The sequence below is a fragment of the Balaenoptera musculus genome, chromosome 6, assembly GCF_009873245.2.
Source record: "Balaenoptera musculus isolate JJ_BM4_2016_0621 chromosome 6, mBalMus1.pri.v3, whole genome shotgun sequence".
Classification (NCBI taxonomy): Eukaryota; Metazoa; Chordata; class Mammalia; order Artiodactyla; family Balaenopteridae; genus Balaenoptera; species Balaenoptera musculus.
The window spans coordinates 65044752-65058420 of record NC_045790.1 but is presented as its reverse complement, the minus strand read 5'-3'; the positions used below and the strand labels follow the sequence as shown (position 1 = coordinate 65058420).

Genomic DNA, 13669 nt, shown 5'->3' with positions numbered 1-13669 from the left:
TGCAAATATTTATAGTAGTTTTATTTGTAATTTCCAAAAACTAGAAACGACCCAAATCATAGTCAATGGAGGTAATGGATAAACAAACTCTGGTACATTCATGCAATGGAATACTACTCAGCAGTAAATTGGAACAAATTATTGATACATGCAGTAACATGGATGAATAAGGTATACTCTGAATAAGGAAATAAGACTAAACATTTAGAAAAGATATCGAGAAATATTCAGAATAATTTCTGTTTTGGGATTCCTAAATGCTAGCAAAATGAGCAAAATTTAAAATATAAATCATATTGTTCACCAATATCAATTAATAAAAAAGTATTTTGGGGGACTTTTTTTTTACTGAAGTGTAGTTGATTTACAATGTTGTTTAGTTTCTGGTGTACGGCAAAGTGACTCTGTTTGGAAGCAAATGGAATGACTTTCGAGGGTTAAAAGGCCAGAGAGACTCAGCTCACAGCTCAAATCTCAGTACATCAGTCGGTAGGTTATGTTGGCAGCTTTTCTCACAACCTAAGGTCTGTGAAGTTGGTTTTTGTTCTGTGCGGAAGGACACCAGACTCACTGAGGTGGCTGAAGTCAGGGCTGCGCCCTTCTGTGTTCTTGGCCAAAGGCAGCCCTGTCGAGGGAAGGAGTGAGGAACAAATATGTGTTTTGCATCAACTGCGGGCCTGGCCTGCCCTAGGCACTGGGGATGCAGCTGTGAACGAGACAGAGGCAGCGCCCTTTACAGAGCTCAGGATCTAGGAGGGCAGAAAGCACTAGATAAGAGTTGGAAGGGGACCACTCCGCAGTGCTGTAGATGTCTTTAATGAGATGGTTTAACTTGGTCGGGGGCATCAGGGAGGGTGTCCCCAGGGAATAATAATGATAATAAACAGCCTTTATTGTCAAAAAAATATGTATATGTATTCTTTTTTTTAAAAATTAATTTATTTATTTACCTATGGCTGTGCTGGGTCCTCGTTTCTGTGCGAGGGCTTTCCCCAGTTGCGGCGAGCGGGGGCCACTCTTCATCGCGGTGCGCGGGCCTCTCACCGTCGCGGTCTCTCTTGTTGCGGAGCACAGGCTCCAGACGCGCAGGCTCAGTAGCTGTGGCTCACGGGCCTAGTTGCTCCGCGGCATGTGGGATCCTCCCAGACCAGGGCTCGAACCCGTGTCCCCTGCATTGGCAGGCAGACTCCCAACCACTGCGCCACCAGGGAAGCCCCAGTGTATGTATTCTTTTTCATATTCTTTTCCATTATGGTTTATTATAGGATATTGAGTATAGTTAGCTGTGCTACACAGTAGGACCTCGTTGTTTATCTATTTTGTATATAGTAGTTTGTATCTGCTAATCCCAAACTTATAATTTATCCCTACCCCCCTCTTCCCCTTTGGTAACAATAAGTTTGTTTTCTATATCTGTGAGTCTGTTTCTTTTGTAAATAAGTTCATTTGTATCATATTTTAGATTCCACATGTAGGTGATGTCATATGATATTTGTCTTTCTCTGTCTGACTTCACTTAGTGTGATAATCCTCTGCGTCCATCCATGTTGCTGCAAATGGCATTATCCCATTCTTTTTTTGTTTTGTTTTTTTGGCTGCGTTGGGTCTTTGTTGCTGCGTGCAGGCTTTCTCTAGTTGCGTTGAGCAGGGGCTACTCTTTGTTGCGGTGCGCGGGCTTCTCATTGTGGTGCCTTCTCTTGTTGTGGAGCACGGGCTCTAAGCACATGGACTTCAGTAGCTGTGGCGTGCGAGCTCAGTAGTTGCAGCTCGTGGGTTCTAGAGTGCAGGCTCAGTAGTTGTGGTACATGGGCTTAGTCACTCTGTGGCATGTGGGATCTTCCCGGGCAAGGGATCAAACCAGTGTCCCCTGCATTGGCAGACGGATTCTTAACCACTCCGCCACCAGGGAATTCCCTCCATTCTTTTTTATGACTGAATAATACTCCATTGTGTGTGTGTGTGTGTGTGTGTGTGTATATATATATATATACATATATATACCACATCTTCTTTATCCATTCATCTGTAGATGGAAGTTTAGGTTACTTCCATGTCTTGTCTATTGTAAATAGTGCTGTAATGAACATAGGGGTGCATGTATCTTTTCGAATTATGGTTTTGTCCCAATATATGCCCAGGAATGGGATTGCTGGATTGTATGGTAGCTCTATTTTTAGTTTTTTAAGGAACCTCCATACTGTTTTTCATAGTGGCTGCACCAATTTATATTTCCACCAACAGTGTAGGGGGGTTTGGGGGAACCTTTTCGAACAATTCCTGAGAAGAAATAACTATTTAAAATATTTACGAAAATGATTTTGGTTTCAGTTGCTCTAAGTGTGCAAATCATAGTGGTAAAAAAAAAAAGTAGATCCATGTGTGACCAAACTTCATTTTATCTTATAATATTTATTTTCTACTTTCTAACAGAGATCTTTGAGAGAGAGCCTCACATGGGCATTCATAAACTTGCTAGCTTCTTCAAAGTTATTCTCACCAATATTCATTAAGCAACATGTATGTGTATGCCAAATGGGTAAGCTTTTCTAGTGTATAAAATCCTTAGGGGGCTTTCCCTAAGGATTCAAATAAAAAGCTTCATGTGATCTAATGTCCTGGCAAAAAATCCACCCAACTCAAAGTAATGGAAAATATAGGCAAACATTAAGTTGCTTCCTAAGATTACACTACCCGAAATGACAACATACTGAATTAGTGAGTGTTTTTCCTGAGAAATCCAATTTTAAGGGGAAAAGTTCCCAAAGGAATTAACTAACGTTAATTTGTTCTAAGATGGAAAGAAAACAGTGAACTAAAACTCAAAATTCACACTTGCCCTTTGCCTTTCCTAGGATGTGTACACTCCAGAGGATATTGATGTCACAGGTTCAGTGTCACATACTTCTTCATAAGGAAACCTGTGTGGGCCACAGGAATAAAAATCCGGAAACAACCTAGCTTAAGACCTTATGTGTGGTAGCCTTGGAGACCAGAACTATATCTGGTCTTTAGCTTTAGCTTTAGCTAAAGCTTTAGCTTTAGCTAAAGCTTTAGCTTTCTTCCTTGTGTCATAAAATGCACTTATTTCCAAGAGTGTCTACTTACAAGTGAATCCACACCCCCCAGCCAATTACAGCCATGTGCCTGCTTCCATTTTCCTCAAGTCACTTCTCTCTACGCCTCTTTCTCCATCGGGTATGGTATAGACATGAGCTGAATTCTAGGACATTTCCCCCAGCTTTAAGATTTTAAGATAAAGAGTTCATACATCATATCTGAAAAATTTTATATTAGATTTTCTCCTCAAAAGAAGCTTAAATCTGGGAGAAATGAAACTTATTTGGTTATTGTTCTTTTGCTATTTTATGCAAGTGGATGCTTTCTTTTTTGTCCTCCATTTCGTTAGAATGTTTTCTGAAGTCATTTACCTGGACCGCCCAAAGACACTAACAAATGGGCATTTTTAAAAAAATGAGTTACAGAATACTGTTAAAAATTCATTTCACAACATGTATACTCTAACCCTATATCTGTGTCACCCTCAGGATTTGGGGGATGGAAAGCGTTAAGACTAAATGTATTCCATGGCTGTGGATTTGAAACCAGAGCAAACTGTGCTCCCCTTCCTCATTCTAGATTTAACATCTACTTCCCCATTTTGAAATCTCAGAAAGTTGCAAAGCTACCTTGTGACAGCAAGGGTAAAGCTGGCTGGAGAGGAGAGGCCCAGGGTTGGCAAACACGTAAAGATGACTCATTTCAGAAGTGCCAGCCACAGAAGTCAGAAACCACCACAGGGTAGGTAGTGAGACTGCTGGCTGAGCGCCATCAGCGACCAGAGTCCCAGCCTCATTACCCTACCCGGACATCTGAGCCAAATAAAGCCATGTTCCTGTTGAGCCTATTTGCAGACAAGAGAGAGATGGGCAAGTAGCCAAATAGTAGAAGGAGTATTTCTCATGAAATAAACACAACCTATTGCTTCTCCAGAGAACTGTGTTCCTTTTCTTCAAACACTACTGTTACCCATTTGGGGACAGTCCAAAGACCAAACATATTTTGAGAGCATTCTCTTTAGAGGCAGTGTCATGGAGTAGACAGAGTGTAGACTGTAGAGTCTGGGACTTGGGTCCAGATGCTGGCTCCTTATGTAATGGCTATGAGACCCTGGGCAAGTGACTTAATCTCTCTGAACCGGAGTTTCCTCAAGTGCGAAATGGGGGGAAATGTTGCTCATTTTGAAGGCTTATTGTGAAGACTGGAAAATAATAGATGTTCCTTTTCTTCTTTTTCCTCTTCCCCTTCCTATACCCTTTTCTCTTTCTTTCCTCTCCCTTCTTGTACATCTTGGTGTGAAAACCATCAGAACAAGTTAGCCATCCATGACTCAGGGTGGGGAGTAGCTGAAGAGGACCAGAATAAGGAGTTGAAGGCCAAACACAGTGAGGAGGACACACATTTAGAAGGGCTGCCTGGCATGGAGAATCAGAACCTACATGGTGTGAGGAGGGTATCTGAGCCTGGGGCAGCCTGGCATGTGATACCAGAGCAGACATTCTGAGTAGAATGAGGGGGTGTTACATGGGGGAGAAGCCTACCACGAGGTGTTAGAGCCCAGGCAAGGGACAAGGATGTCCTTGTGGGAGGGTGTCCTGGCCCTAAGTATCAGTGCAGACTGAAGAAGACATCATGCCAGAGGGGCAAGCCTGGTGCAGGGTGTCAGAGTCAGAATATAAGGAGGGCAACATGTGTGGGCATGGAGGGCTGCTGTTAGCAAGGTTTACATATAAGGGGATTAATCAAGTAAGTAAGTATATTAAGGACAGTGGGTGTTAGATTTTTCACTATCTGAGAAGGAAGTTAAAAATATGGAAAGGAAGAAAACTGGAATGGATACTGTGATGTCAGATTGAGATTGCAAGGATCAACATGAACTCCTGGCTTTCAAAACACACACACACACACACACACACACACACACACACACACACACACTCCATACCTAACTCTGTTCACTGAGAAGACATAGGAGGAGCAACACCTTAATAGCAATGAGCACACCCAACACCTACATCTTGGCTTCTAAGAACCATTTTCCACTAAAAAGAATCAGAGCTTCTTGGAGAAATGACTGATTCTAGGGTTGAGGAAAGGAAAGTATAAGATCAGCCTGAATATCTTGTGGCAGAAAGCAGGATGTGATCAGTGACTGCTGGGGACACGTAAAAAGATGTAAGAGCCAGCTGAAGGGATTCACACTGGTCGAATTGAGGATAATTAGAGCACCAAAATAAATAATAGAAATGGATTAAGATATGTTGAATAAAATAGGAAACTGTGAATCCATATTGATACAAATCAAACTGAAAGCTTGACGAGGAATGGGGCATTTACAACAATCAAACCCAAATGGAGGGACTTTCTAAATAATGACTGGCCTATAATCTTAAGGTCATGAAAGTCAAGGAAACACTGAGGAACTGTTCCAGAGTGAATAAGACTAAAGAAATGTGACATAAAAATGCAATGCATGACTTTGGACTAGATCCTTTTGCTCGAAAGGGCATTTGGGGGACATTTGGTGAAAGTTGAAAGGGGTCAGAGGATTAGATGGTAATAATGAATCAATGTTAATTTCCTGAATGTGATGGTTGAATACTAATTATGATGGAGAATGTCCTTGTTTGTAGAAGTTACACACTAAAGTATTCAGGGAAAATGGAGAATTAGGTCAGCAACTTACTCTCAAATAGTTTGAGAGGGGGGAAAGGTCTTTGTACTATATTTGCACGTTTTCTGTAAATTTGAGATTGTTTCAAAATAAAAAGAAAATAATATATGTTAGGTGCCTGGCATTGTAATAAAGACTACAATGCCAGGCACCTAACATATAGTGGGTCCCCTTTACCGTCCCATGCGTTTATCTTGCAGCTGCCGTGAGTGTAGGAGCTATTGTGCCCAGAGACATTTGAGCAATTCACTCTACCTCCCAGCCCCTTAACCTCCCACTTTGGATTGGTGGTGGTGACCAATGCCTGACTGGCACAATAGCACTGGTGCAAGGGGTACCATAGTCCCACCTCTTGTCTCAGAGTGGGACAGTGGGACAACTTCGCAATGTGATCCTTCCAGAGCACCCTGTGTATCAGGCCAAGAATTTATCTGAGCTCTCATCCTTAGTTGACTCCTTCTGCCTCCCTATCTCTCTTACAGGCTTTTCCTCAAGAACACACTCTCAAAAATCACATGCACCTGAGTCCCTGCTTCAGGCTCAGCTTCTAGGGAATCTCAACTAAGACAATCACATAGACAATCACTAAGACAATTACCAGTCCAAGAAATGTTAGCTATATTATCATCAATGATAATACCATTAGATGCAATACCAGTGCATGTATTATAGAACTAGATACCCTTATTTTGTGGATATGTTGAATTTAAAATCTCCTAACATCCCTGTTTCTGCTAAACTATATAATAATTTCTATATGAGAAATTTACTTTCTACCAAAACCAAAAGTAGAACTCTGAAAAGTGCTCACTTTAGGATTCCACTAGTAGAATTCTCCCCCCAAACAATTAAACACCTGAATGATGCTGTTGTCCTGGTTAAACTTGTTGCATTTCACCCCTTCCGGGAAGTCTTGGTGGGTATCCTTTCCCAGATGTGCTGCTAAAACTATGGTTTAGATTGGATTTGGGGATTCCAGTTTTCTAATATCTTAGTAGCAATGGTTCTCAATGAGGGTAATTAATGTTTCTGTTTTTAATTGTCTCAATGACTGGCGTGGGCTTCTGCATATCACACCCTGCAATGCATGGGGCATCACATACAATGAAGAATCATCCCAAATTCAACATCCAACACAACAATCAAATGTCCTGCTGGACATTCAGGGTGGTGAAAAACTGGTCTGTAAATATCCGAGCTAAGCCTCTATGCCATCTTACAAATATTTTTGCACTGAATTTTTCAGGAAAACAACTATCATGTAAATATAGGGGAAATTAAACTTTGTGCTGATTAGAGCTCTACAAGAGTTTTCCCCCATTTTGGAAAATCACATTACAGCAGTGCTGCTTTGTGGTGTTTGAGTCACCCATACAACACATCTGTTGCAGTCTGCTTTTGTAGGTGTTATATTTACAACGATTCTTCCTGCAGGTGCAAGCAGCTATTTCATTATGTTCTCTGGTGTAGTTGTGTCCAAGCATTTGCATATTTACATACATGCTATTTTAGGTATTATGTTTCTTTTATTTCTCATTTATATAACAGCTAGGACATTTTATTGACTTCTAAAAATGGGAAAGTTGATGGGTTATAAAGGTGGCATTATAAAACATTTGTTACAGAGAAACACAGTGTTGGGTCTGACAGATTTGAAAACGCTTGTGTGAGAGGAACACGATACAGATATTTGCTTGTTAGAGTTTCATTCGTTCTCCCATTCAACAAATGTTTAGAAAATATCTCCTGAGAATAAGGCACCAAAGAAGATGCAAAGAGGAATACACAGGAATCCTAGCTCTAAAGGAGTCCCTGTCCTCAGCAAAGTCATAGTCTAGTGAGAAAGAGCACATATTTAGCAGGGGAGATAAAAATTTACACAAGTAATTAGACTGTAACATAGAATATTATAAAAACTTCTAAGAGAAATACAAACAACATGCTTTGAAAATTCAGAGAAGGGAGCAGTTACTTCTGGCCAGGTTAGGGAAGGCTTGGTGCAAGTGCTGGCCTTTGAATTGGGCTTTCGTGGGAGTGGATTTATGGGGATGGGGAGTCTGTGTGTAACAAGTCAAGAGTGGCTCAGTGATTTCCACAGCTGGATTGCTCTTTGTCACTGCATAGGCTGATGAGCCTGGCTTGCTTTCCATACTTTTAGAAAGCAAATAGCTAAGCACCTTGACAGCCAGAGCAACAAATGCATGTCATAATAAGCAATTATTGATCAGGGAGACATTTTTATGGTGTTTTGGGAGTAACTGAATTATATGCACTGATGTGTTTGAATTTTAATTGTTTACCAGTTCACTGGGAGTAAAATATGGAGTAATAAAACAGATGGTACCCCATTCCTTGATATCCCAGCTCTCCTTGAGCATGACCTTCCTTCAGAATTACCTTAATCACCCAGGATGAAAGACAAAGTCTAAGGGCTTTTATGATGCTGCTCATAACACTCATGAAATGTTTCACTGTCACTATGGGTAATACACCAAGAATAAATAGCATGTAAACAAGTTTAATTACTTCAGAGTTTTACTCTCCACCAAGACACCAAACACATTCTTAAGTTATTCTCTCTTTAGTTCATTAAAGAAAATTACAGAGAAAATAATGCTTATAATATTTACCATCACCCAAAGGATGCCAGTAAACAGCAATACATACAAAATTGTCAAAATATATGGAAATAAGATGAGATAAACAAGCAACCATGGCACCATTCTATTCATTAGATTAACGGCCATTTGCAAAAGTCATGAAGAGAAAAGCACTATGATTTTTAGAGCAAGGACACAAAACTTTGTGCTATAGACATGAAAAAGATAAAATGAAATTCATTCAAGGCATCTTCCAGTCTAAGTAACAGAGGCAAACAGTTTAAGTAGGAAAATACATTTTTCCCAAAAGGAGAACAGGACTTTGTGCCTCTGTGTAGTTTTAATCTTTCTGTACTAAGTTGAAATCTAAAACTTTCCTCTATCCTGCATGAGCAGCACTATTTGTCTGATTTAAAAGTCTCAATTATAGAACCTGAGTGGCAAATGTCCTATAGAATTATGAGAGTGGGAGGGAACACAAGTGGCCATTACTCTACTCCTCTGCCCCCTAAATGGGATTCAAAGCCATTATCACAGATAGCAAGGACATAAAAGACTATTCCTAGGTATTATAGAGAAATGTAATATCAGCAAGGAGATAATGGAGGAATAAGAGCTAACTAAATCAGTGTTTGACTGTATGGTTATGGATGACAAAGACATGTCCATAGACCAAGGGGGGAAAGCAAGGGTGGGGGGGATGGTGGTGGTGGTGAGATGAATTGGGAGATTGGGATTGACATGTATGCACTAATATGTATAAAATAGATAACTAATAAGAACCTGCTGTATAAAAACAAAAAAAAAGACATCCATAGAAAGTAAAGCGGCTTCATTAAGCATGGTCCTCTAGAGGAAAGTAGTTTTTTCCCCTGTGATGCATTAAAATATATGAGATAGAGTTTTGGGTTCATTCCTCTGACATACTAAGATAAGTGCTTTTTCTGAAGTCCTCAGAAAATCTTATTTCACTTGAAAGGAATATTTTGCATAGGTTGAATTGAAACTAGAATAGCCCTAAAGTATAATTCTTATGATTTTTCAAATCTTATCTTTATTCCATGAATACATACATTTTAGTGCCTATGATGTGAAATCTATCCTGGACCATTGCATTAAAAGAAATCTTCAACAACACTGAGTTGTACCCTTTTTTTTTTCCTTTGCTTATAATACCTTATTCATTGGTCTAATTTGGATTATTTGTCCACTGACAGGGACAATTGGCATATAATTGAGCCATATTCTCTAATACTATTTAATAAATATCATTAAGTAGTGGAAGATATTTACTAATTTATTGCCATAAGCCAAGAAATCTTCTAAGTATTTTACATATGAGAATTTATTTACTGCATGCAGTAGAACTGATGACCTAGGTATTATTCTAATTCTTATTATCCTGATAAGGAAATTGAGGCACAAAGAAGTAGAGTAATTTGCCTTAAGTCACACAGCTTGTAAGCTGTGGAGCCAGGACTTAAATCCATTCACTTCTGCTTCAGTGAGACCACCATCCTATAATAAACCGCAGCGAAGTATCAGCCCTTATGTTGAATGACTATTAAATGTACATACTATCCTAATTAATGCCAGGCATAATCCGAAACTGTCCATTGATTTGGAGGTAATTATAATTCATCCTTTTTAGACTAAAGTTCTGTGAGTTTTGACAAATGCATACAGTTGTGTAACCACTATTACGCTCAAGATACAGAACGGTTCCACACCCCCACCCACCCCCCAAATTCCCCCAGGCCTCTTTGTGGTCAACCCCTTTCTCTACCCCCAGACGCTGGCAAGCCACTGATCTCTTTTCTGTCTCTATAGCTTTTCCTTTTCCAGAATGTCATATAAATGGAATCATGCAGTTATCTTTTTATTTTTTTCCTGGCCTCTTTTACTTAGTATTGAATACTTGCTCTGTGCCACTTGCATAACCCAACACTTCGCCCCTCCCAAAGAGTTATAAACTGTATTTGGATCATTGCTAGTAGCTCTCCTACATTTCCTGCTTTACCTGTCTTCCATTTGATCTGCCTAATAAATCCTAACCTCATTTCACGTCCCTTTACCAGCTTGCTCAGTGGTTTCCTAATAGTGTGGGAAATCAAACAAAACAGGTGCATATTTGTGTGGTTGAGTTTGCAGCATATTTTCCAGGAAGCCTTTGAGTCATAAAAATGGGGAATACACATGTTGGTTTCTATAGTTATTATTTGACAACGTATATCTGTTGCCTTTTTTGTGATGGTCTAACTTCTTTCTCCAGTGACAGTGCTAGACATCATATTAAACCCTTTCCATAGCTACACATTTTTAAAAATTGAAGTATAGTTGACTTACAATAGTGTGTTAGCTTCAAGTGCATAGCAAAGTGATTCAGTTATATATGTATATGTGTATATATATATATATATGTTTTCAGAATATTTTCCATTATAGGTTATTATAAGATATTAAGTATAGTTCCCTGTGCTATACAGTAAATCCTTGTTGCTTATCTATTTTATTTTATTTTTTTTGAATTTTTGAATTTTATTTTATTTATTTTTTATACAGCAGTTTCTTATTAGTTATCTATTTTATACACATAAGTATATATATGTCATTCCCAATGACTATACTACCCAAAGCAATCTACAGATTCAATGCAATCCCTATCAAATTACCAGTGCAGTTTTTACAGAACTAGAACAAAAAATCTTAAAATTTGTATGGAGACACAAAAGACCCCGAATAGCCAAAGCAGTCTTGAGGGAAAAAAATGGAGCTGGAGGAATCAGACTCCCTGACTTCAGACTATACTACAAAGCTACAGTAATCAAGACAATATAGTAGTGGCACAAAAACAGAAATACAGATCAATGGAACAGGATAGAAAGCCTAGCGATAAACCCAAGCACCTATGGTCAACTAATGTATGACAAAGGAGGCAAGGATATACAATGGAGAAAAAAGTCTCTTCAATAAGTGGTGCCAGGAAAACTGGACAGCTACATGTAAAAGAATGAAATTAGAACACTCCCTAACACCATACACAAAAATAAGCTTATCTATTTTATGTGTAGTAGTTTGTATCTGTTAATCACATACTCCTAATTTATGCCCCACCCCCTTTCCGCTTTGGTAACTGTAAATTTGTTTTCTATGTCTGTGAGTCTGTTTCTGTTTTGTATAGATTCATTTGTATTATTTTTTAGATTCTACGTATAAGTGATATATAATATTTGCAACATTTTTTAAACACAACTTTAATGGCGTGCATGGAGTGGCTATTGAGAATGGCAGCAAAGATTTTCGGTACATAAATCATTTATTTCTATTTTTTCTTAACCATGTCCTGCCTTTTTTATTCATTACTAAGAACATTGATTTGGAGATTAAATGTTTTCCTCTATTTTTATCTTCAAACGACCTTTATTCACTGCGTCTGCACTTTGCTAGATTTATTCCAGCGTCTTACACTAGGGTCATAGTTTAGCTTCAGCTTGGAGCCAAATGCCCCACAGCTGAAATGGCCGCACCTCTGAAGTGGCATTTTCCCAGGCCACTCCTGCCTTTAATAATGAACCAGCCAGGAGGCAAGTTTGTATCTCATTACAACAGAGCCTTGTGTTAGGCCTGGTGCATAATTAGATGTGAAGAATTACAACTGGTCCTCTCTTTGCAAGATCTTTCAGCACCATGTCTGCACTTAAGCCATTACTTTTATTTTAATCTAATGATTTTTGCCTCTCTCTCTCTCTCTCCCTCTCCCTCCTTCCACACTCTCTCTTATTTAATAACAACAATGAAAGAAACCAAGGAAGTTCGGAGATTTGCGGCTTTAAAAAGACTGGATCCCGAAAAGATTTTCACAAGACGCTTCAGAAACAGACGTTTGAGTCAGAAACCTTGGAGTGCAGTGAACCCAGCACTCAGGTATTTCCTATCAACAAACACGGTGGCCAGGTTACTGGACGTTCTTCCATGGCATGCTGTCAGTCTTTTTTTAAACTAATAAAAAGGCTAGACTCATAGAATATTGGAATAGGAGGAATTCTACCATTTGAGTCAGTGATATTTTTTTTCAAACTTGTTTGTAGCTATAGACATTGGTGTTCAAATGAAAATAGATAAAAGTGGAGGGGCTCTAACTGGGGAGGGGGGGAATTGGGCCATCCCTGTAATGATTCCTGCAGAGACTCAGAGGTGCCCCCAAGCCTAAGGCAGGCTGCAGTATGATTGAAAGCTCCACACTGAGGCAGACTGTCTGTCACATACCAACTCTGTAACCTCAGACAGGATAACTGAACTCTCTGGACTTCAGTTTCCTCTCCTGGAAAACAAGGATGATAAAAGTACCCAACTCATGAAGTTGTTTGAGTATTAAATGAGTTAATGTGTGTAAAGCATTTAAGACAATGCCAGCTCACACTTTGTGCCCTATAAATGTTGGCTGCTGCTGCTGCTGCTGCTGTTGTTATTATTATTATTACGATTACAGAGTAGTTACGGTTTACAAGTCAGTGCTCTATACACCTGTGTTCATAGAAGCATTATTCACAGTAGCCAAAAGGTGGAAACAGCCAAGTGTCCATGGGCAGATGAATGGATAAACTAAATGTGGCATATACATACAATGGAATATTATTCAGCCTTAAAAAGGGGGGGAATTCTGACACATACTACAACAGGGATGAACCTTGAAGACATTATGCGGAGTGAAATAAGCCAGTTACAAAAGAACCAATACTGTATGATTCCATTTATATGAGGTACCTAGAGTAGTCCGATTCATAGATATTTAAAGTTAAAATGGTGGTTGCCAGGGTCTGGGGAGGGGTGGGAATGAGGAGTTATAGTTGAATGGGTATAGAGTTTCAGTTTTACAAAATGGAAAGAGTTCTGGAGACTGGTTGCACAACAATGTGAATGTAATGAACGTTACTGAGCTGTACATTAAAAAGTGGTGAAATGGTAAATTTTATGTTGCATATATACTTGACACAATTTTAAAAAGATTTTAAAAACCAGTGCTCTGATCTAATCTGTCCGTTTTATAGGTAAGAAAAATAAAACATAGAGGAAGAAATGTGTCCAAGTTTGCACAGGGCTTCTTCTAAACCAGTATAGTTTTCAGCTTCCAGGTGCCCTCATAACACAATCATCTCGCCATGCTGAATATGACTAGAGGTTTTAAATAATACCTATTTTTCAAACTACAGTCAGGCTGACTACTTATCTCTGCAGAGGAATCAACCATCAATTCCAGTGCTGAACCTGGTGGGCTTACGGAGGAATGGGATATCCGTATGCTGTCCTCTGTGGGAAACTTCAGGGGTTTTTCATTGGC

The 13669-nt window shown here is 39.3% G+C and overlaps 1 protein-coding gene across 1 annotated transcript in view; it reads left to right on the top strand.

The window, feature by feature from the left end:
* DOCK8 (dedicator of cytokinesis 8) overlaps positions 1 to 13669 on the top strand; it is a 222501-nt gene that overhangs the window by 71007 nt on the left and 137825 nt on the right. The window contains exon 5 of the mRNA XM_036856043.1: positions 12132 to 12255. Coding sequence (XP_036711938.1) covers positions 12132 to 12255 — 124 coding nt within the window. The remainder of the gene's footprint in view (positions 1 to 12131; positions 12256 to 13669) is intronic.